Source organism: Penicillium verhagenii (assembly GCF_028828195.1).
Source record: "Penicillium verhagenii strain IBT 33310 chromosome Unknown utg000006l_segment0_segment0, whole genome shotgun sequence".
Taxonomy (NCBI): domain Eukaryota; kingdom Fungi; phylum Ascomycota; class Eurotiomycetes; order Eurotiales; family Aspergillaceae; genus Penicillium; species Penicillium verhagenii.
Genome location: NW_026643170.1, coordinates 2,609,951 through 2,632,022, shown reverse-complemented (window position 1 = coordinate 2,632,022; position 22,072 = coordinate 2,609,951). Strand labels below are relative to the sequence as shown.

At 47.4% G+C, this 22,072-nt stretch overlaps 9 protein-coding genes across 9 annotated transcripts; 4 read left to right on the top strand and 5 right to left on the bottom strand.

Annotated features, from left to right (window-relative positions):
- Positions 1–24: 24 nt before the first annotated feature.
- On the bottom strand, positions 25–1,452 carry N7466_006348 (uncharacterized protein; the record flags this gene model as incomplete). The annotated part of the gene is made up of 1 exon (XM_057165745.1): positions 25–1,452. One exon carries the CDS (start codon positions 1,450–1,452, stop codon positions 25–27), a length of 1,428 nt encoding a protein of 475 aa, XP_057021344.1.
- A 739-nt stretch (positions 1,453–2,191) lies between these two features.
- N7466_006347 (uncharacterized protein) lies at positions 2,192–3,520 on the bottom strand (the record flags this gene model as incomplete). Its single annotated transcript, XM_057165744.1, has 1 exon — positions 2,192–3,520. One exon carries the CDS (start codon positions 3,518–3,520, stop codon positions 2,192–2,194), a length of 1,329 nt encoding a protein of 442 aa, XP_057021343.1.
- Positions 3,521–4,738: 1,218 nt separating this feature from the next.
- On the bottom strand, positions 4,739–5,176 carry N7466_006346 (uncharacterized protein; the record flags this gene model as incomplete). Its single annotated transcript, XM_057165743.1, has 1 exon — positions 4,739–5,176. One exon carries the CDS (start codon positions 5,174–5,176, stop codon positions 4,739–4,741), a length of 438 nt encoding a protein of 145 aa, XP_057021342.1.
- A 1,229-nt stretch (positions 5,177–6,405) lies between these two features.
- On the top strand, positions 6,406–7,446 carry N7466_006345 (2EXR domain-containing protein; the record flags this gene model as incomplete). The annotated part of the gene is made up of 1 exon (XM_057165742.1): positions 6,406–7,446. One exon carries the CDS (start codon positions 6,406–6,408, stop codon positions 7,444–7,446), a length of 1,041 nt encoding a protein of 346 aa, XP_057021341.1.
- A 678-nt stretch (positions 7,447–8,124) lies between these two features.
- Positions 8,125–9,197, bottom strand: N7466_006344 (S1/P1 nuclease; the record flags this gene model as incomplete). The annotated part of the gene is made up of 2 exons (XM_057165741.1): positions 8,125–9,010; positions 9,067–9,197. The coding sequence occupies 2 exons, from the start codon at positions 9,195–9,197 to the stop codon at positions 8,125–8,127; spliced, it is 1,017 nt and encodes a 338-aa protein (XP_057021340.1).
- A 1,727-nt stretch (positions 9,198–10,924) lies between these two features.
- N7466_006343 (MFS transporter) lies at positions 10,925–12,826 on the top strand (the record flags this gene model as incomplete). Its single annotated transcript, XM_057165740.1, has 3 exons — positions 10,925–11,113; positions 11,136–12,326; positions 12,388–12,826. Exons 1-3 carry the CDS (start codon positions 10,980–10,982, stop codon positions 12,824–12,826), a joined length of 1,764 nt encoding a protein of 587 aa, XP_057021339.1. The 5' UTR covers positions 10,925–10,979.
- A 1,638-nt stretch (positions 12,827–14,464) lies between these two features.
- N7466_006342 (uncharacterized protein) lies at positions 14,465–17,014 on the top strand (the record flags this gene model as incomplete). Its single annotated transcript, XM_057165739.1, has 1 exon — positions 14,465–17,014. One exon carries the CDS (start codon positions 14,465–14,467, stop codon positions 17,012–17,014), a length of 2,550 nt encoding a protein of 849 aa, XP_057021338.1.
- A 183-nt stretch (positions 17,015–17,197) lies between these two features.
- N7466_006341 (uncharacterized protein) lies at positions 17,198–18,532 on the bottom strand (the record flags this gene model as incomplete). Its single annotated transcript, XM_057165738.1, has 4 exons — positions 17,198–17,959; positions 18,018–18,178; positions 18,241–18,342; positions 18,445–18,532. The coding sequence occupies 4 exons, from the start codon at positions 18,530–18,532 to the stop codon at positions 17,198–17,200; spliced, it is 1,113 nt and encodes a 370-aa protein (XP_057021337.1).
- A 647-nt stretch (positions 18,533–19,179) lies between these two features.
- Positions 19,180–21,252, top strand: N7466_006340 (uncharacterized protein; the record flags this gene model as incomplete). Its single annotated transcript, XM_057165737.1, has 9 exons — positions 19,180–19,581; positions 19,634–19,724; positions 19,789–19,808; positions 19,895–19,982; positions 20,038–20,131; positions 20,187–20,254; positions 20,324–20,552; positions 20,627–20,866; positions 20,937–21,252. The coding sequence occupies 9 exons, from the start codon at positions 19,180–19,182 to the stop codon at positions 21,250–21,252; spliced, it is 1,548 nt and encodes a 515-aa protein (XP_057021336.1).
- Between the last annotated feature and the right edge of the window lie 820 nt (positions 21,253–22,072).

Below are 22,072 nucleotides of genomic sequence, written 5' to 3'. Positions count from 1 at the left end.
GAGGTTTCTTCGAACGAAGCGAGTCTAAAAATTGATATTAAAATAAGGCAGTGGCTTCGGGGGCTTGGTGGGCTGCAAACCTGCATAGCTTCGTGTTGATATATCGAAACCCCGTGAAATGATTGGCTTGAGCTGCCGGATCCAATCATTGAAACAAATTTTGGTTGCATATGCATTGAAAGTGACAGAGTATGTCGGTTCAACCAACTCGTCAGGTCCTTGAATCATCACCTTCTGTCTCCGATAGCCAATATTGCCCATGTAAAAACTCTTCAGTGAAAACTCCGCTCCAAGGAATTCCCATATCTGCTCCCAAGAACTCGGCCCTGAATTGGTTGACAGGGCAGTATCGATTTTCAGAGTGACTAGCTCGAGTGAGAGAGAATCTAGAGTTCCTTTGGTGGTGTTCAGGAACAATTTGAATGACTCAAATCCAATTTCAATCCAGTGGAGATGAAGCTCTTTTAGTCGAGTAAACCTGATGTTCTGTGAGAGCTCTGAAAACTGTTCTCCCATCTCGCGTGGACCTTGATACCATTGTGAGAAAACGAGAGTTCTCAGTTGGGGTGCAAGGTAAATAAAAAGATCAATATAGGTGTTTGAATTTGGAGGAGAATCTAGGTCGTCCTTGTCATAACAGATGCACATATGAAGATGTTCCAAGTTTCCAAGTTTGAGAAGAACAGAGTTGTATTGCTCGTCTGTGAGAGGAAGGCTAGGAGAATTTGAGCCGCAGAAGTTGGTACCGCATGTGTTCAAGGCTCTAATCTTTTGACTGGATTCATTGAGGCCTAGAAGAACCCTCGATAAGGCAAGAGAGTTGACCTTGGCTACCTCGTGCCGTTGAAGGGAGTTCATGCCTGAATTGTGATACGTGTATTCAACTTGGTCTTTCAACTCCTGCAATCCAAGATATCGAAAATCCTCTTGCCGTCGATCAAGTAAAAAGTTCGTCGCATAATGCTTTAATCCGACAGAATCGAGGTTTCGGAACGAGGCGAAGCACGTGTGAAGCCTAGAGGCAAGCGTGTTTGATTCAAGCAGGGCTAAATGATCGGCTTCTATAGCTTGGTAGATCGCATACTGAGCAAGTAGCGCATCATCATCGTTGCCAATGTCTTTTGACGTTATGAAATATGGAGACCGTCTGAAATCGTTAAGGCTCCGTCGATGGCGACCTTCGAAGACGGTCGGAATCATCCATAATTGTCGGACTCGATCTCGGACATTTTCACTTTGTGCAAATTCTTCTAGCTGTCGAATTCCTTCGCTGGTGAGAATGAAGCAAATGCTTTTGAAATAGCGATCTGCGAATGCATCCGAAGATTTCGCGTACAGGGAGCGACAAGATAATCTGAGTGCGGCCCAGTCCGGTTGCTCCAGATAGCTGCAAGTTCTATTCACAAGTTCGATTGGCAGACTTATGAGGGGAAATTTTGTAAGGCTTGACATTTTGCATTTTGGTCAGACTTTTCGAGCGATTTGTTTACTCAATTCGTCGCGGTGACCTCGGTTTGGTGATTAGTTAAAATTTGAAATAAATAGGTTGGGGGCTGCGAGAGCCTAATATTGAACGCGGTTTCTTCCAGACCCACCGGGGCCACCACACGCGTCTGGCCCAGGGATTTCGGGAATTGATGCACTCTGGTGGGACAGGGAAAATTCGTGGTTGTGCTTCTTAAACGGGCTCATAATGGCAGAACTTTTAACTTTTTGCATACAACATCCGAAATGATGCAATCCGGGAAGGCAGCGGAAAGACCACGGTTGTGCGTGAGTAGATTTCCTGGATAATCTGTGCAAACGCCTCATTTTCCAATTTCGTGGCACGACGCACGCGACGACTCTACAAATTGTCAACGGCATTCCAGGACACACAATATCAGAGACCACAGCCCTCACACAGGGTTCCAAAAAGCATTTCATTACAGAATTTCGAGTGGCTTCACTGTATTTGTATACAAAATTGCTCTAGCAATGTTTTCATGCTCCTATCGGCCTCTTTTTGCCAATCGGTAACCGCTCAAAGGAGGGGGTTTACGATGCAGACTTGGACATTCGAAGATAACTAAACTGCATATTTCAGATTTAAAAAATTCCGACTTGAAAAGAAAATTGAAAATTGGAAAAAAAAAAAAAAAGCCTCCATTCTCTGCTTTGTTCGATGTGAGCGCAGAGACCAATCACTGTATCACAAGCCCTCGGAGTCATCCTCGACCACCATAACCCGTTTGGAAATAAATTCAACAACAAGAGGTATTTCAACCTCATCCGTCTCTAAAGAGATTCCAAGTCGTCTTGTTTCTTCGTGGTGCTCGGGGTCATAAATGTCGCGCTCTGAAAGAAATTTAACCATTCGTTTATACCAAACCTCCTGGAAGAAGTCCATCAACGGAAGCTCAAGAGCATCGAATTGAGCTCTAAATTCAGAAACAAGCTTTTCAAATCTCTCAACAGAATTTTTCTGCTCGTCTCTGATTTCCTGAAGGTCGTATTCGTCTCGAGTATGTCTCCAAGGGTTCATATATTGGAGTTCGGTGCAACATGTGTGATTCAAGCCTAGCCCATCGAATGTGAGAATTCTGATCATTGCGTGGCATACCTCAGTTTTGGACTGGTTGTATTCAATGACAGTCCTAAGAAATAGCTGAAAGTTTGATGGTCCATCCTCCGGGTGATACGTAGACCGATACAGATCATTGACGACTCCCCGCAAAGCCACTGATAATGGAGTGCAGCCACCAACGGAGCAAGAACAGTAACACGAATCCTGAGGTGACGTAGACAACAAAGCAAATTCAATTTGCTGAAGAGGGCGTAGCTCAATATGCGGGTCAAATAGGCTCCGTCTATAGTCAAAACAGATCAAGCGCGCCAATCTTTGATTGATTAAGTGCATCGTAGTTGTCTTTGAGTCGGGTAGCTCCCGTAAAGGATTCGCTCCTTTTGAAATCAACCACGCAATACACTGTAGGGCAGACCAACCAAAACGAAGTTCATTACAGTAGGCCATTAACGGTGTGTAGCCGTCTGGGTGTGTTTGATCAAGGTCTGTGAATCCAGCCTCATATAGTTCCACCAAGATCTCAAGGTGCCCATCAAGGCAAAATAGATAACCTTCATCAGAAGGTCTCAATGGAAGATCGATTGTATGTCCCTTTGTCATTAATGAAGCCCAGATCCTAGAAGCAGAAGAGTTAGGGAGCCCAGTCTCCTCTCCTCTAAGATCAGAAAATTCACTTGGATTGATTTGGGCTTTGGAAACTTCTAGAAGTTTCCTGCGTCGTGTGGCAAGCTCAGAGATAAAGACAGATCTCAATATTTTGGACGAGTTATTGATAATTTGGCGATGCGAAAATCTGTATCCAGCCTCGAGTAAGATCTTACAAGAGTCGACATATTTCTCGATCTTGCTGTCTTGGTCTGTTATACCCTTTTCTATGCCTCCATGATATCTCTCGGGGAACATGCTGCCTGATTGCGGACTGAGCATTAATATGACACCCGCTGGCCAGCCCATTGTAATTTGAAGTAACGTGATCCCATCCACATCATCTTCGGAGGACGCTAAGTTTGACTCGAGAAGGGCTCGCAAATCTTTATCGGACTCTCGAAGAGCTGCTATGTACCCGGGGGGCAGATCAAACACTTTAGGACAGTAGCGTGTTAATTAAATGATTCAAATTCAACATGACCGGGTTTTTTTCATACAATCGTCTTGCCCGTTTGCTAGAAGGCTTTGCATATTTCTTTTTTCGATCCAGCATGCCGGGGCCCAGTTTATCGGCCCGCATCTTTCAATGATATACCGGGCAAGTTGATTTTCTTCCTCGGTCCAGATATATGATACACACAGCACGCGCAATGCTGATGCTGGATTCCGATAATCCGTAACGACGCCATGGTCTAGCATGTATGTGACGAATTTGCGGATACCCGGAAACATATCACGGTCGATTATAAAAAGGAAGCAAAAAGGAAGCTTATATAGTGTTAGTGGTATCTTGTAGTCATTTAGACACCTCGATGCCAGTGGGGTCCGGGAAACTTACATCTATCAAGGCGCAGCTACTTGAAAGACTGCGGGAGTGGTTTTCCAATAATTTGTCAGTAGGCCTGGCCTTCCCTGATGAAACAGCAAATTGGAACTGCTGAATCCAATCGTCGACATTTGATAGAAATTTGGTTGAAAAAAGCTCGCTGCTCCTGACAGAATCAAGTAAACCATCCTGTATCTGTCTCAACATGGTACTCATCCAACTATCGATCCCAACAACAGCATGGCAGTGTAATGATGGTGCAATTGAGAAGAAGCCTGATCCAGTCGAGAGATAAAAGGTTCCAGTGAAAGTGCGCCGCAGCAACCTGCTATAAAAATTGTACTGCTTTCTGATCTGTTTTGTTCGAGCATTCTCCCGATTGTGCATGAGCGGTGCGCGACAACTCTGGACTCTGGAGGTCACACTATAAGATATTGACTGAGGCGTTTGTTGCTGGAAAATCGTTTGGTGTGAGGTAGTTGTGATGGAAAGCTGAAGTGTGTCCTAAAATAGACTCAGTAGATGTTGACTGCAGTTGATTTAGTACCCATACTATTTTCTGAATGAGTAGATCTTGTTTGAAGCCAAAAATATCTTGTTTCAACCCTATCCTGTGAAGTTCACGTGCTGAAAAGCTTTTACATTGTCAGATTCTGCATTGCTAGCGTGAAGTTGAAGGAAGCTAAAGAAGTACGAACTTACACCGTCAAGGCGGCATCTAGATCCCTTCCCATGCTATCCAAACAATCACGAACTTCAAAGAGCGCATCTTTTTTGAAAGGATAAAAAGCCCTTTTGATGGTCGATTTTGCTCTGCTGTGTGTAGACTTTGTTGCAACCTGAGGCGGTCCATACTGCTTAATCTTCGCACTCAGGCTATCCAGGTATACCTTTAAATCAAGTGCTTTTGATTCGAGGTCAGCGGCAATCTCCGGTAAGTCGTATCTTTTTTCTTCAATCAAATAGCGTAGCTCTCTCAACAATAGTCGGACATTGGTCGCTTTTGTTTCAAGATATCGTATGTCATCGTCTTGGCCCTGCACGCTCTGCGCGTATTGAACAATTTCACCGCAAAGACATAGCCCGAGGGAAATGACCCCGACCGCGCTGCCGGTGACGGAAAATGGGTCGGACATTTTGGACGATGGAATTAAATCCAAACATTCTTTCGGTTCTCTGTCTTTGACTTATAGCTTTTTACCTGAAGGAGGGGGAGGCTGGGCATAGCACGAGGCAGTGCCGGGGCTGAGCCGCTGAGGTGCATGCATTGTCAGTGTTGGCGGGCGGCTATTCGTTGGTTATCACGGGATTCACGGCCGCATGGCAATTGCATCCAGGAGTCAGGACGGCCAACAACGGAGCGGACGTCAACGCACAGGGTGGCAAACACGTCAACCATCGTGTAAAGCCTCATTGAAAGGTTATCAGGAGGTTGTCAAACTGCCCTTGAAAAGGGGAGCAGACGTTGACGAGCAGGGCGGTAAAAATAGTAACTCTCTCCAGGTCACCTCTTGAGAGGCCATCAAGAGGTTGTTGTAAGCCTATTTTGACCCCCCCTTTATTAGCTAGATCGACCCCCTCCCCCCCTAATCCTTTATGATTACTCTTCACTGCCTATCTTTTAGTTATAGGGGTTTAATAGAAACACAGGTCACTCTCATGCTAATACAGGTCACATAATACACTAAGCCTAATTAGGACGATCTTTTTTTCTGTCGAAGTATGGTTGGCAGAAAAAAAAAACACATGGTCCAAACTTAAAGGTCGCTCTAGGAATAAATCTATAGATCTGGATTGATCAGCCCGATTCCATTCGGACGTCGCTAAGCAATACCAAGGCTTATTCCGTCTCACTGCAGTGGAGTAAAAATGTGGTTTTCCAAGGTTTTTGGCTTCGTTGAGAGTTTTGCCAGTAGTCGAATGCCGAGCTTCCAAAATGTCTAATTCATGAGTGTGGTTGGAACAATTGAATAATCCCTTCCACGCTAGTATTCTAGTGTGATCGCTTAGTAGGGGATATTTCGCTATTCGGCCTCGATCAATCCGTGGATTAGGCCGTTAGCTTGGTCGGCATTCGAAAAAACAAAGTGGATACGGCTTCTTGACATTGGCGGAAGGATTGAAGGATTTCAACATCCGATCAAGTACGAGACATCCAGCTTCTTTGCACTCAACCTTTCAACTTTACAACTATCACGGATCCACCCAAGCCGACATCGGGAGCCAAATTGACCGGAAAGAATTTTCAGCGGAAACACGATTAAGGCCTACAGGTCACTGCTGCCGACTAGCTTTCAAGTTCGTCTCCTCGGCCCCCAATTCAATACGCTAAAGTCATCCATCCTTGTGAGGAATAATTATGACAATGGTGGATTTACCGAGCACCGAGGCCTTTCCGCGGTTTCCGGAATTCCCGGCAGAGATCCGACTCATGATTTGGCGTGAATGTCTGCCACGTCGAGTCTACGAACTGGACGAGGATGAATTCTACGAAAGAGGCGAATGGGCCCTTCCACTTATTTGTGGAAACCGCATGACCACACAGATGAACATCAGGCCACCTGCCATTTCCCGTGTATGTCGGGAGTCTCGCAACGTTGCTATGGAGAGCCGCATCCCGCTCCCGCATGATGAGATGATCGAGGAAGCTTATTGGGAATCGGAGACGATGGTATTCGGTCGACTGGACCCATCACGGGATACTGTGCATCTCAACTGGCTCTATTGGGATGTCATTTACGAATGTGAGGGAAATCCTGTTGAGTATCTTGCTTGGCATGCGATACACTCCGCGCAGGGTGGCTCTTTAATGATAAACGATATTCGTGGATACGACCTAAAGCTCCTCGAATCGATACCTAACCTGTTAGTCGTTATGAGAAAGATTATCATACACGCCAGCGCTGAGTACGGGTTGAGATCGGGTCTATTTGGACTCGCGGGCGATGCGCCAGTTCAACTTGTTGATATCTCAGATCAAAAGAGACTCGATGAATTCTTTGCTCTAGCGGAGGAAACGCAGGGAAAGGGCCATGTTACCGCTGCTCAGGACTTGCAGAGGAAGTCTTGTGAAGAGTTTGAAGAGACATTCACTGCCGAGATTGATCGGAGCTTGAAACGGAAGTTGCGGACACCGGAACAGAGACTACCACGCATGCGTGGTGCGATAATGTTTCGACTGTGCACTGATATGTGCAATAATTCGGAGGAGGCAGAAGAGGGCTTTCGTCCAAGAGCCGGACCTACTCGGATTTCACGGCCAAATCCAATTCGAGGGCGAGGGCGAGGGCGAGGACGAGGAGGACGGGGTTCGGCGCTGCAAGCAGCTGGTGAAGAACATTTGTCACGCCAACCGAAGGCACCAATTCGGATGAGAGGTCGTCTAAGAAACAAGGTCATTGCTTAGTAGTATAATATGTGGGACCCGTCCATTCCAATCACCCCTGATCCGTGTTCTATATGCATTTCCTTGTCTACTACTTATTATACCTGTTGATCTAACATTGGAATATTTCATCTAAATCAATATTTAAATATGCACATTGTGATAATAACTTTTATTGTTCCAACTGTTCGGAACTTTTATATTCAGTACATACTAGTAGGCGTATCAATAGCAAAATTGTCTTATCTGCAACGTGCAGGGAGAAGAAAGGCGAGGAAAAGAAAAGTTGTTGTCGGTTGGGAGGGGTATATAGTATAACCACGCACAGGAGGACAGAGCGACCGACCGCTCATGCAATGGTTTATAATGGCAGAATTCTCATTGTAACCCATACAAAATCCGATATGGTGTAGTGGCTAACATCGTCGTCTCTCACACGACAGCCGGGGGTTCGATTCCCCCTATCGGAGATATTTTTCCAAGAGATGTTTGCATCTTAACGTATTTGCTACTTCAGAGCCCTTCGGGCCATGAGACAATTATCACCAATGCCTGATGGAAAACTCTTTTTTTTTGGGTCTTTTAAAGAAATTTGAAAGAAAAAAAAAATCCCGCCAAATGAACTTGTCGAAAAATGAAAACAAACACACGAGGCGCCACAAGGCCGCACGGGAACAAACACTCATAAACAATCAGCCATTAATGTTCATGGCGCTTCTCTGAGCCACAGCACGAACCCCCCATAGCAGCTCTAGCCATCTTAGCCCGGCTCAACGGTTGAGAAGCAGGAAGCCAGTCCCGAGCCACCACCTCATCTCCGGTCTCGACAAAGCTCTCAAGGTCTCGCTTCGCAACAGTCGTGTGATAGATCAGGTTCAACCAGTTGCCCAGCCGGTACCCACCCTTGGCAATCTGCAACTCGATAGTACCGATAGCAGAGTTGTAGTAGGTCGGATAGAGATCGCCGGTCTGCAGCGCAGCGGCTCCATTCGGCATAACAACGGAGCACACAAAGGCATTGGCATCCGATGCCCATCGCGTAGCGGTCGTCACGGCATCGCTAATCGTGTCGCCCTCGATCCAACTTGCGGCCTCGGACTCATAGCTTCCGGAGGTGATCTCGGCGATCAAGGTGGTGGCCCATGACTGCGCGTCGGATAGCGAGTAGCCACCGATCAACTTCTCGGGCATGTACGTATCCCAATCGGCATGCAGATTATCGCTGTAGCCGTCGAAGGTCACGTCGATGTCATTGCCTCCGACTTCGTAGGCTTCGTCGTGCAGGGGTTGGGTCAGGTCGCCGATGATGTGCACGAGGAATTTGAGTGCTTCGTCGGTATTGGCTGCTGTGAGTCTGCCGTCGCCGACACGTTGCGTGTAGTTTGCGATGGCGGAGATGGAACATCCTGTGTCGCCGCAGTCGCGGTCGTAGTCCACGTTACAGTCTGTAGGGGGGCTGTCCTCTGCGTCGATGAAGTGGAATGGGGCAGACCATTTGCCTGCGGTCGTTGCGCGGTATGTGTCGGCCCACGAGGCAATGTTGGCCAGGTATGAGGTGGATGTGTCTCCGAGCACACCTTGGGCCCTGAGCTTGATGTTAGTTTTGCTGGGTAGTAGGGATAAAATTCAGTCGGGACTCACCATGTTGCCGTGTCGGCAGCCAAGTAGTGCTGCGCAACATATGCGACTGTTGCGTGTCCGAGTGCGCCCCACGCATTCGCTCCACTCGTGAGCCCGAAAGCGACGAAAGCGATCTTCGAGAAAGAAGCCATGACAGGTATTTTGAACCAGAGTATGTATTTCAGAATGTTTGGATGCGATGGTTCTTTTCTCTTTGCGTTGATGAGAAACTCCAAGATGTGTCACAGGCGGGGGGTATTTATAGGTCCTTCTTTCCTCGTCTCGTACAGATATATTGTTGACTCAATTCTCAATTCCACCTTGAACGTGGCTTGTGTCAGTTACATTCGCCAAGGGAATGCTATAGTAAGGTTCAAATTGCTTCGAGAGTCGTGGACTGCTGCCAGTGGGAAGATAAGACAATTCGACTGGTCGATAGCAGTCGCGAGCGATGCTTGGCGAAGATCTGCAGGGCACGGCCGCCCGAGCACCGGACTCCACCGGCACGCGAGGGGATTTAGTGCTTCTCGGGCGCGACTTTCAGGGACTAAGTTGATTCAGGGTCCGTGAAGGGTCCAAAAAGGGTCCATGAAGAACATCGATAAGATGCACGTGGGGGTTATCTCTGGTTTCTGCACAATCTCACCCGCAGACAAAAATCAGGGACCAGCCCGTATACGAGAGAGACGGAGGGTTGCATTCTCTTGGCGTGGCCATTCAATGCAGGACATGAGGAAACGTGTGTAATGATTGTGCTGCAGAAAAGTAAATTGTCGTGGTGATTGGCTCCTGTGATTGACTGGTTTGGCCCGTTTGGGTAGTTTTGTATCACCTCCTGTAGGATTTAAAGTTGTCTACTTTAAATTTCCAAAACAAACCTCCACATTGGGTGTGGGCGGACGGGGCGGGGCGTCCTCTTCAACTTTATCCTAGAAGTAAAAGTAAAAAAGTACCTGTAATGCGAGATCAAAGCACTTGAAGAAGCGGGCGAGATTAGCTTCTAAGTACTTCAAAGTTCGTAATCGTACCTGCCAGGCTTTGTCCAGATGTCAACTGGTATACCTTGCCCCTTGCCCAATTGGGCTCAGGTGTGTCTTGGCGTGTGTTGCAAGCGTCGGACTCCCGCCGGCATTTTCCAAAGAAAATTCGAAGTCGTTTGTATATGCTTTCCAAACTTGCGAATAATTCAAATGATTGAATGCAGATCTCCATCCATTTTATACATAGCTCCCTAATGTACATTCGATTTTCCGATGATTCAAATGTTGAACGTTCCTTTCGAGGTTGGAACTCCACCCCAAAAGTTCTGGAATAGGGCATATATATTTCCAACCTTGACAACCCACATGTGCACCTCCTTCCAACATTGAACCTGGGAACATTTGAGTCCACGCACGGTACCTACCTGAGCAGGTCCTGGAGAGTTCTTCAATGTTTTCAGGGGTCCAAACATGAAAATCGCTTATGTATCGCATTATTTTCAACAGAACATTGGAACATTACAGCCCTTATATTGGGTAAATACCTTCAAATTTGAAAGTAAGCTCCTCGCACGAACGGATTTTAAATAATCAAACTGGAGGCACCCGTGGACATGACTCATGAGCGCCTCCCCGGGGCCTCTTGACATCTGCACATTGATTACATGTATCCAGATGTCAGGTGCTGAACCATAATTCGAGGTCCAAGCGACAGTGCACCTCTGCATAACATTCCAAGGTTTATGTAGGTAAGCTTGAGATCTGAGCATAACGTTAGCATTCAAGCCCTCAAGGGAGATTGATTGGTTCCCGAGGAGAAAAGCTTAGCGTTTAGCAGCTTAGCAGTTGATTTCTAATATCCCGACTCGGCTAACCGGCACCCCCGCACGGGTATCAAGAGCGACCCAAACATCAGACGGAGGTAACCGCGGTTTGTGGACACTGGGAAGGAGAATGGCAAATCAAATCAAGATCTCAGAAATTGATGTCATGGGGCCCAGATTCCTTCTCAATAACAGTCAGACACAAAACATTATACAAGTGATGCACCGAAACCGCTATTCGAATTGTCTTTCATTCATTCACTTGTATTCAGCGAAACAAAGACAGTGCCCCTCTCCCCCGCAAGATGGCAGCAATCGTGCGGGTCCTGTCTCGCGCCGTGAACAAACCGTACAGAACAAAGCAACTCACCGAGGAAATTCCCTACCTGAACGATGATGGATATGTCGACTTCGCACCAGGCGATATTGAAAACCCGAGAAACTGGTCCATGACGCGCCGTACGACCATAACAATGAGCGCAGTGCTACTAGTTGTGAATGCGACTTTTGCGTCGAGTTCCCCGAGTGGATGTTTCGGGTCTATATCTGAGCAATTCGACATTTCAACCGAGGTTGCTGGTTTGACAATCACACTTTTCCTTCTGGGCTACTGCGCTGGCCCGTTAGTCTTCGCTCCGTTGAGTGAATTCTACGGTCGGCGATGGATTTTCTATATTAGTTTCTCACTCTACATTGCCTTCAACTTTCTTTGCGCTTTTGCGCCCAATTTGGGCGCGTTATTAGTGGGTCGTTTCCTGACGGGGACTTTCGTATCGGCCCCACTGAGTAATTGCCCTGGAGTGCTCGCCGATCTATGGGATCCGCTGCAGCGCGGGAATGCCATGGCTGGGTTCTCGGCGATGGTGTGGATTGGCCCAGCGCTAGGTCCGGTTGTCGCAGGATTCCTGGAATTGAAAGAGGATTGGCGGTGGAGCTTTTATGTGCTGCTCTGGCTTGGTGGTGCGACTGCAGTGGTGATGTTGACCATCCCCGAGACTTATGCACCGATTGTTCTATACAACAAGGCGAAACGGCTCCGGCAGGCGCAAATACCTGGTTATGAGCATGTTCGCGCTGCAGTCGAGGATGGCGACCGGACGCTTGTGGCGATTTATAAGGTTGCGTTGACACGCCCGTGGATTATTCTGTTCGACCCGATTTCGTTTCTGTGTGCGATTTATATGGCTGTTGTGTACACTTTGCTGTACATGCTTTTCACCATCTATCCGATTGTCTTCCAGGAGAAGCGCGGGTGGAATTCTGGTGTGGGTGAGTTGCCTTTGGTTGGGACCATTGTCGGTGCGGGTTTGGGTGGTGTTATAGTACTGGCCGACACACGGATGCGTCAACGAAGAGTCGAGCGAGGCGAGATGAAAATGGAAGATGCTACTCCCGAAGATCGCTTGCCACTAGCCATGATTGGAGGAGTCGGATTCTCTGCCACAATGTTTTGGTTTGCTTGGACAGCAGAGTTTGAGTAGGTCCAAGTCTCTTGCTTTTTCAAATTCAAATTGCGACACGAGAATGCTGACACGCAGAAGCTCCATCCACTGGATCGTCCCCACCATCGCAGGATGTTTCCTCTCAAGTTGCATGTTGCTCCTATTTGTTTCATATTTGAATTACCTGGTAGATGTCTACCTAATGTATGCTGCCTCCGCCATTGCAGCAAACACCATTGCCCGATCTGCTTGTGGTGCCGCGGCGCCCCTTTTCACCAAACAGATGTTTACCGCGTTGGGTGTGGGCGGGGGAGGGAGCTTGATCGGCGGCGTGGCTGCATTGCTGGCTGTGGTTCCGTTCCTGTTTTATCGGTATGGTAAGCAAATTAGGATCAAGAGCAAGTTTGCTCCAACATCGCCAGCTAGACAACGAAAAACAGATGTGGAAAGTAATCCTCAAGACCGGGGTGTTCAGAGCCCAACGTCGATATCCAGCGAAGAGGAAGGAATAAATGAAGGGGTAGAAGAAAAGTAGAACTAGGGAAAAAGCGCATGTCAATTTAATTTAATTGAATTATTCATTGAGTCCGATAGACAATAGAGGTTGACAGAACATGCGGCCCTCCATTAAATCACATCACAGAGAGGCTAGAGAAAGGACGAGGAACTGAGGAAATGAAGAAGCCAGAGCGACCAGTTTCAAGGTACAAGCAATAACAAGCACACTTTCCAAGATTTAGTAAGCACCAGCATTGGTGGTCTAGTGGTTATGATTGCCGCCTTCCAAGCGGCAGAGCGGGGTTCGATTCCCCGTCAATGCATCTTTTTTGCTCTTTTTTTTTTTGTATTTCAGTCCCATGAAACCCGTTCAAAACTCGAAGATCTCCGTAGTTCAAAGTACTTAAAAACTAGCAACAAGTGCTCACACATTCGACTTTACTTACTGCGATCACCTCAGGAAGCAATAAGTAGCACTTAGTCAAAAAGAACTGTTCTCATTTTGCCTACGGCAAAGCAGGCAACAGCATAAAAGGAGCAAAAAGAAATGCATTGACGGGGAATCGAACCCCGCTCTGCCGCTTGGAAGGCGGCAATCATAACCACTAGACCACCAATGCTGGTGCTTACTAATATTGCAATACAGAGAGCTGTAACCTTCGATAATTGTGTAAGCAAGTAAAGCCTCTAGTATAAAACAGGCGATTGGCGTAGAATGAATACACTGATCATTCAGGCCAAATTTAGCGACGAACCTGCAAACATTGGTTCTTGCGTCGGGAACTCCACCTTCCCGTAATCTTGATTATTTTCTTATTTTCACTGCTTTACGTCGGCTATTCCTGCGTGTCTTTCTGCAACCCCGTTTAGGAGCATGGTCCTGAATTACATGTTTATTCATCGGCGTTACCAGCCTAGAATCGAAGGGGTAGACAGGTCGCACCTCGTCACATGTGCAGTCAGTCACAAATGCATATGACCTCCAGTTTGAAGAAAAATTCTTCAGAGACTTCCCAATGTAGGTGTTCCCGTCACCCCATGTGGAACATCGGGAGCTCCGTGAGCCACGACGCGGACTAGCCCAAATCCACAGTTCACTAGTTCGCGCCGTGCTTTTCAGCTCCCCACCAAGCTTTTACTGCAGGCACCAAGCCACTTGGTAGTTTGGCTGCTTATCGCGTGCGCTGGGGTAATTCGAAACGAGGTCTTCACGGAATTGCCATGAAACTCCCATTATAAGTTAGTCGCATGTTGTGATGTGCTCCACTATCACATTTCCCCTGACTGACAATTCCTAATTAGGTTTTCAAAAATGGAATTGGTCTTCAGTCTTCAGCTCGCCCTGGCAATCGATCGTACGAGGCCGCGTCATTTGCGAAAATAACATCGCTGAATGACTGCGGAAGAACAGACAGGGGGAGAAAAGAAGGCACCGGAGGCGACTAATGATCATGCTATGCATCCATGCTGAGCTGAAGCTCGGCTATCATGTCTTTGCTTTCATTGACATCCAACCTCAAGCGGCCTTGCTAGGGTCAGGAAAAGGTAGTATAAATCACAGCGACTGAACCACACTGAGCCATATCTTTTCTTCATTCACATTCATTTCTTCAATCTATCTACTACACATTCGTTTCTTGAAATATTTCCTCACTCGTGAGGGTACCGCATCACTATGCGGCCACTCATACTTTTCAATTTTCTTTCTGTTTTACCTCTTATACCAACACTGGTTCAAGCCGATGGAGGTAGCTTATCGCTTACTACTTATCACAAGAATCAATTTGAAACCGCCTTGGACCATGTTCTTCCTTCTCTCGACCCTGCTTCAGGCGAACTCAAGTGTTGCCCAGACGGCTATCATTTCGACGGCGCGCGATGTGCTGTGACACCGGTCTGTGGTGCTGGTTGCCAGTACAAGCACGGCAAATGTGTTGCTCAAGGGAAGCCGTCATGCCCCCCCAACACCGTTCTACAAAACGACAAGTGCTTTTCTATCTATCCTCCCGACTGCGACAAAGATGCGATATTGGAGGACGGTATCTGTGTCATGAACAAAGTTTGTGGTAGAAAATCCTACTATGACTTTGAAATCGGAAAGTGTGTCTACAACAAAGGCCCAGAGTGCCAACCGGGCTATTTATTCCTTGATGGCAAGTGCATCACTCACATCGAACCAAATTGTACCACGCAGGCAGTACCGGACCTGACGTGGGATGGATCGGATTGTGTTAGCACACCATTTTGTACAAATGGAGAATATAACGACAAATTGGGTCTTTGTGTCTGGGGTGAGGCTAAGTGCGAGGACAACAGCACGCTTGAAGGCGACAATTGCAAATCGGATAGCCCACCCACCTGCTCTTTTTCAGAAGATGAATACAAACCTGACTTGAAGAAATGTGTGTCAACCAAGCATTTCTGTCACGACGAGGGTTATACACTGGACATATACACCAACCAATGTCACCACCAAGAAAAGCCTCACTGCAAAGACCAGGGAGTTTTTGCTTCATATGATCAGAAGCACAAGACTTCCCGCTGCTGCCCTATTGATACCTACTGGGACGGCAGTCTTAATCGGTGCGTCAAGAATGGCCAGCATGCCCAGAGCAAGTGCGATGTCGGTTTCATCAAATCCAACGGCAAATGCGTGACTCTGGCCAATACACAGCCCTCTTGCCCCCACGGTGCCAAGCTTGTTGGGGATGCTTGTGTTAACATTGCTGGACCTACTTGCGAGCATGAATATGATTCTCTAAATGGTGATTGCGTCGAGCGAAAGAACCCCATCTGCGCGAAAGATTTTGAGTTCGATGCTTCCGATGGGAAGTGTTACCACAAGAAAGCCGTGGAATGCAAAGATGGATCCGCACTGCGAGACGGCTACTGTGCTTTACTGAATGAAGTCCCGCGCTGTCCACACAATCACATTCTCGACTCCAAGGGCTGTCTTTCTACTGAAAAGCCTTCCTGTCTATCAGGGAGCACCTTCGATGGTCACAATTGTGTGGTGACTGCAGTAGATAAGAAACCATGGTGCCGTGATGGCAGCTTTGTCAATGGAAAATGCGTTTTAACAGACCGCACACCCACATGTGCTAGGGGTGCGACAATTGACAAGCGCGGTCGATGCGTGGTTCTCCCTACATGCGGCAATAAAAGTGGTTCAAAGGAGGTACGCAGAGGAGATAAATGCTTCGTCCAGATCCCAGGATGCGACCACGACAGTTTCTACGACCCCCAATCAAAATCCTGCACTTGTGCACAGATCCTCAAATGTGAAGAGGGTTTCAAGTTGAACAACGGAAAGTGCGAAAGCATCGTCCCAGCCGAAATCTGCACAGGTAACACTTATCCAAAAGGCGGAAAGTGCTGTATGAGACCCTTGTGCGAGGATGGAGGTGTATGGAACTTCGAAGAGCAGAAATGTTATCTATCAGAGCAGCCATGTCCTGATGGATTCCTTCTTTATCCCGGTGGTAAATGCGTCAGACTCGAGACACCGCACTGCCCAGGCGAGAACTTCGAATGGGATGATGACTCCCGCGAGTGCAGATGGACAAAGCCAGTCGAATGCAAAAATGGAGATTTCGACCCCGTTACCGAGACATGCGAAGGCCGCAACACCTGTCCAAAAGATTATCAACCTGTCGACGGCTGCTGCTTGCCCGAAGACAAGGAGATTGAATGCCTCGACGTCAATCTCAGGGACTGCGATGCGCCAGGTACTTACAAAACTCGCAGGCGGCTCATTGAAGCTGTACTTGGTCGGGAAGGCGTCGACAAGACCCACTACGCGATCTCCCCACCTTATGTGGTTCGCGTTGCCAATGGAACCGACCCGAAGGATTTCGGTTCCATCGCCTACCCCGGATCTGGACACCTTGACAAAGCACCTACCAGGGAACTTGGGTCGGGAGAAACCGAGCCTCAGGAGGAAGCCCCTCAAGTGCCGATCTCTCAAGACTCTAAGCCTCAAGACCCTACTCCTCAAGATCCCGCGCCCAAAGAGCCAGCTTCTCAAGAGCCAACTTCCGAGGAGCCAACATCCCATGAGACAGAGGCTTCGGAGCCGACAGTGGGTGAGCATAAGCCAGAAGATCATGAGTCCAAGCCAGACTACACAGGGGATTATGAGGATTATGAGGACGTGAAGGATGAGGAAGATGAGGAGGAAGCCCGTTTGCGACAGGCAGCTGATCACTCAGGCTGGGACCTGTGAAAGGAACCGGAAGGGGATGATACATGTAGCAGAGTTGTTTAGTTAGTAATTGATTGTGACCAAGATAATTGCCTGATATTTCTTCCTCTTCTCTTTGGTAAACATATTCAATTTGGGTCCAAGGACCGGGAAAACAACCGGGCAGTCATGTCATCAGATAGATAATACCGACATCCCATATTCTCAATCATAGTATTTAGCTACAACACCACCAATAATTGGCTGATCCCCAATCTCACTCCGTGCCAATCCTTTATCAACCCCCTTCGCCACTCTAGCCTTCACCCACTCCCCAGCAGTAATTCCAATAGCACTATTATCAGTCGTCTGATCATACCCCAACCGGTGCAACACTTCGCTCACAACAGGCCGCAGCTCAAGACTATCCTCAGGCCGAACAAAATACAAGACCCCCAACCGATCCACATCCCTCTGATCTGGCGGCGGTGCAACAACGCGGTGTATACTACTCTTGAGAAAACCATTGGTGAGGAAGTGAAGCGAATCGGCAAGATTGACCGTAATGCTTCCCGGATGAGGCTTGACCCACTTCCACTCCCCCTCCGGAGTGCGAACCTGCAGCGCAGCAACCGGTTGGCGGAACAGGAGAGTCAAGCTACCAAAGTCGGTATGGCCTTTCGACCAGATGCCCGCTGCTTTCTCATTTTCTTCTTCGGAGCGACGGCCGTACTTCATATACCGCAGGTGGCAGTCGCTTAGCTCGTCGTACCGATGTACCTTGAGGAAGTGGTCCTCGGGTAGCTCGAGGATGATGGCGAAGAGCGTGAGGAGTTTGCGCACGATCTCGTCGTGAATCTGGCGTGCGAAGCTCTCGATTATGGGGCGATTATTGTTCACAATTTCTGGTTGTGGACGTTCGAGTTCGGGGATGAACTTTGGGATGTTGAAGATTTCGGTCTTGTCAAATACGCCGGGGCTGATCTCCTGTGCTGGGGTTAGTGACGCTGGGCTAATGAGCTTAGGTGGACTTTTTGAGCTTTACCCGGAGACCCGCTGGCTTGTAGCCATTATAACCACCCTTCTCAAGCTCGGCGCGATACTTGAGCTTCTCCTCTATCGGAAGATTGAAAAATTCTTTGCCAATTGAGAATTGGCGGTCAACATCTTCCTGGGAGAGGCCAAAGTTGACGATATAGAAGAAGCCTGAAGATAAAATGAGTCAGGATGGAAAAAGAGTGATGAAAGGATTTGAAGAATTTAATCACCTATATTTTGAATCGCATCGAAAAGCTGTTTTGCCAACTGCTGCTTGCCGCCCGGTTGATCGAATTGAGACAAATCCAAGGTAGCGAGGTCTGCCCAGTCCACTTGAATATGTGCCCAGTTAGTAATGAAGCCTCACTTATTCTATCTGCTTATGAAAGTATACATTCATTTAGTGGTTCATCGGCAGAAGGAGATAAACTTACAATCATAAGAGGTCTCCGGGACCTGGTGATAGGTGGGGATATCAGAACCTTGCAGAACTGACGCTGGTGGTTGAGTTAAAGTTGCCATGGCGAGATATGGAGATTAATGTAGCACAGAAGAAGAAAATGGAGAAGGGGTTAAACGATATTGTCTGCTGTGGAGACAATGGAGCGCGTCAAATGCAGTGGATCTGAGAGAGGGGAAGGGGTTTATCAACTATCCTAGTCTCAACGCTGTTGGCTTCAACTTGGTGTCACAATTGACAAACCCAGTACTTCCTACTTCATTCCAATCGGCAGTTTTCAATGTAAGCCACAAGCCACCCGCCATGTCGATGTTGAATGCGGGTCAGATGTTGGCGCGATTCCACGTGGATCTCCACTTTTCGTCTAGATCTCATCATGATATCCTCCGTTTGCGTGATCAGGACTTTTGTAAATCAACCTAAGATCTCCGCTCGGGGAACCTCCGCATACTCGCCCCTTTATGCCAAAAATGTCCCTGAGACTAGTACTGATTAACATCGCATAAAATGGACAAAATGATACGGCCCAGGCCATGGCATTTGCAATAATTGTGGCTCATGATACAATTATAACTTGTTCGATCGGAGAGCGAAGCTCGGAGGGTTTCTGGAGCAGGTCAGTTGTGTTTTAGATCTGCATATTATGTAGCAATGGCCACTTGCGTTCCATCCGAAGACAATTCGTTTCCCATATCGCACTGTCACAATTATGACAGAAAAGGCAATGGAGCAGGTTGCAAACAAAGACTTCGCTCGGACCACGGCCACGGATACGGTATCCACTAGTGATAGCGATGTCAACCACCAACTTCATTTTGCCCGGCGAGGTGAGGAGGCTGTCGAAGCCTCGTCGAGTCAGGAAAGTATTGAGGGCTACGATGCGGAGCTCATGAGTGGTAGGACGCTGCTCACGGCGGAAGAGGAAAAGAAACTACTACGAAAAATTGACTGGCGGTTGATGACGCTTTGTTCTCTTATTTTCATGTTCAAGAACTTGGACAGTAGTAATGTGTCGAATGCTCGAATCATGAACAAGGGAACGGATCAAAATATCATGACACAGCTGGGAATCACGTCCAATGAGTATAATCTGGTGACTGTACTTTACTATGTAAGATAGTATCAACTGTCAAGGTTGCGTTATGCTTTATGTTACTGATTAGAATGGCTCAGATCCCATATATTGTGTTGGAAGCGCCGTCGAACTTGCTGCTGAAAAGATTCTCGCCTTCAAAATGGCAGTCAAGGATCATGGTGAGCTGGGGGATTGTTCTAATGTGCAACGCCGCTGTGAAAAACAGGGGTGGTTTGTTTACAGCCCGCTTTTTGCTGGGGTTGGTATGTATCTCATTTCAAGATTTCTTATGTGCAGAGATTAGTGTGGTCTCAGCATGGGGAAAAGACATGGACTGACCTAGAGATAGGCAGAAGCTGGACAATTCCCGGGTGTGATTCTTCAAATGACATACTGGTATCGTCCTGATGAGATGTCCTTGCGCTTGCTCTACTTTTGTAAGTCTAAAATAACTGGATATACTGTAAGGTTTCTTCAACTGACTTGACACAGATATTTGCGGAAACGTCTCGAGCATTTTCGGTGGTCTTCTTGCCTACGGATTCGACACTGTATCTGGCGCAGGAGGGCTTTCAGGTTGGCAATGGTACCACATGCAATCCCATATTCGCAGACTCACGCTAACTGAAACTTTTCCTCAGGCTGTTCCTCACAGAAGGAATCGCGACCGTAATTTTTGGTGTTGCGATCTGGTTTTTGCTTCCAGACTGTACGTGTCGCTGCCATACCCTCCAATCCTCACAAGATGCACCAAACTGACTTGAAATTTTGGCAACAGTTCCTGAAACAGCAAAATGGTTGACCGACAAAGAGAAAAAGTTCATCCAAGCGCGACTCCCTTCCAACTCACCTCGTGCTAGCGAGAAAAACTTCAAATTCCGAGAAGTAATCGACTCGCTCAAGGATATCCGACTGTGGCTTTTTACATTGATCTGGGCAACCTTTACTGTCGGAACGAACGGCGTTACTTTTTACCAGTCGACAGTCATTGCCGACCTCGGTTTCACGTAAGTTGCCATTTTCTCTCTCTTCATACGGTGGAATAGCGCGACGTCAACAAGCATGCTGACACTAAGTGTAGGAGCATTGCTGCAGCCCAACTACTCAACATCCCAATCACAGTCTGCGGTCTCCTATTCATCGCCGTGACAGGAATCATGGCAGATCGCAGTCGTATACCCCGCCCTCTATACCCTCTTACATTCCTTTTCATCATCATAATCTGCTACGGTGTCTTTGTCGCATACCCAAGCACAGGCGCAGTGTACGCAGTGATTCTTATCGGGAACGCCTTGACTGCGGGTTGGTATCCAGTAATGTGGTACGTTGCCCATGCTTCCCAGTCCTCACCTTCTTTCTTGAGATGCTAACAGTGGTGGACGTGATAATAGGCCATGGCGAGTCCAAACCACTTCTCGATCCACCGGATCAGCCTTCTCAATCGGCTTTGTGAACAGCTACGGTCAAATCGGCGGTGCGATCGGCCCGCAACTGTTTAATAGCAAGTACGCCCCACACTATACTGTGCCCTTTTCGGTGGCTATGGGACTTGTGGGTCTTTGTGCAATTTTGACGTTGGTGACGTGGTGGGTGACTTGGGATACGGAGCGGGATACAAGGAGACTGAAATTGGCCAAAATCGCGGCGGAACGAAGGGGTGAGACGCTCTTGGAGGATCTTGTGGATCGCGATTTGAAGAATCGCTGAGCCAGGGGAGAACATAGCAGAAATTGTGAACATACAAGGCCGACAGTTAATTACAGATTAACAAATGAATCCTGAGTTATAACTTACTTGTGCCCACTAAAGTTTGAATTTGCATTTGTTCATACGCAGCACTTGAGTTAAGATCCCTAGCTTCTAGTAAGGCAATCTCGGAAACACGCCACCAAGATTGAGCACAATCATGTATAAGTTATAACCGTCGGCATAATTGTGATCTGTAAAACTTTAGTCTAAGAATTGTAATTTTTCCTAAGAGAATCAGTATTAAACAGTGTCGACCAAAAAGCTTACATTCATTAACTTACCGCGTTGAGTATCCCTTGTTTCGTTGATCGAGTCCACTGTTTGTTCCCCCAACGATGAGCTCACTTTTGTGAAAACCAACACTTGAGGATTTGCTGCGCGTTGGATTGTGTTGCGGAAGTGAGACTCAAATTCCAATTGATCAACAGATATGTTCACATAAGTCGTAATAATTATTGGAGAAGATTCTGGGCTGAAGTTAGGGGAAAGATTGGGGTTGAGTGGGCGCGACAGGCCTACGGGGCCGATAACCGCCACCCTACTACTATAAGCCAATTTCAATTGACATTTTCACCGCCCTGTTTCCCGCCTGTATTGTATTTTTCACATGCAGGAACATCCTAAGGGATTTGATCTAAACACGGGTCACGTTTAGAATAGACTTGAGAATAGACTTGAGAATAGACTTGAGAATAGACTTGAGAAGGGACTTGAGAAGGGACTTGAGAATGAATTGATTACAGAGTTCAAGGACTCAAAATAGAAGGAAGTGCAGGGA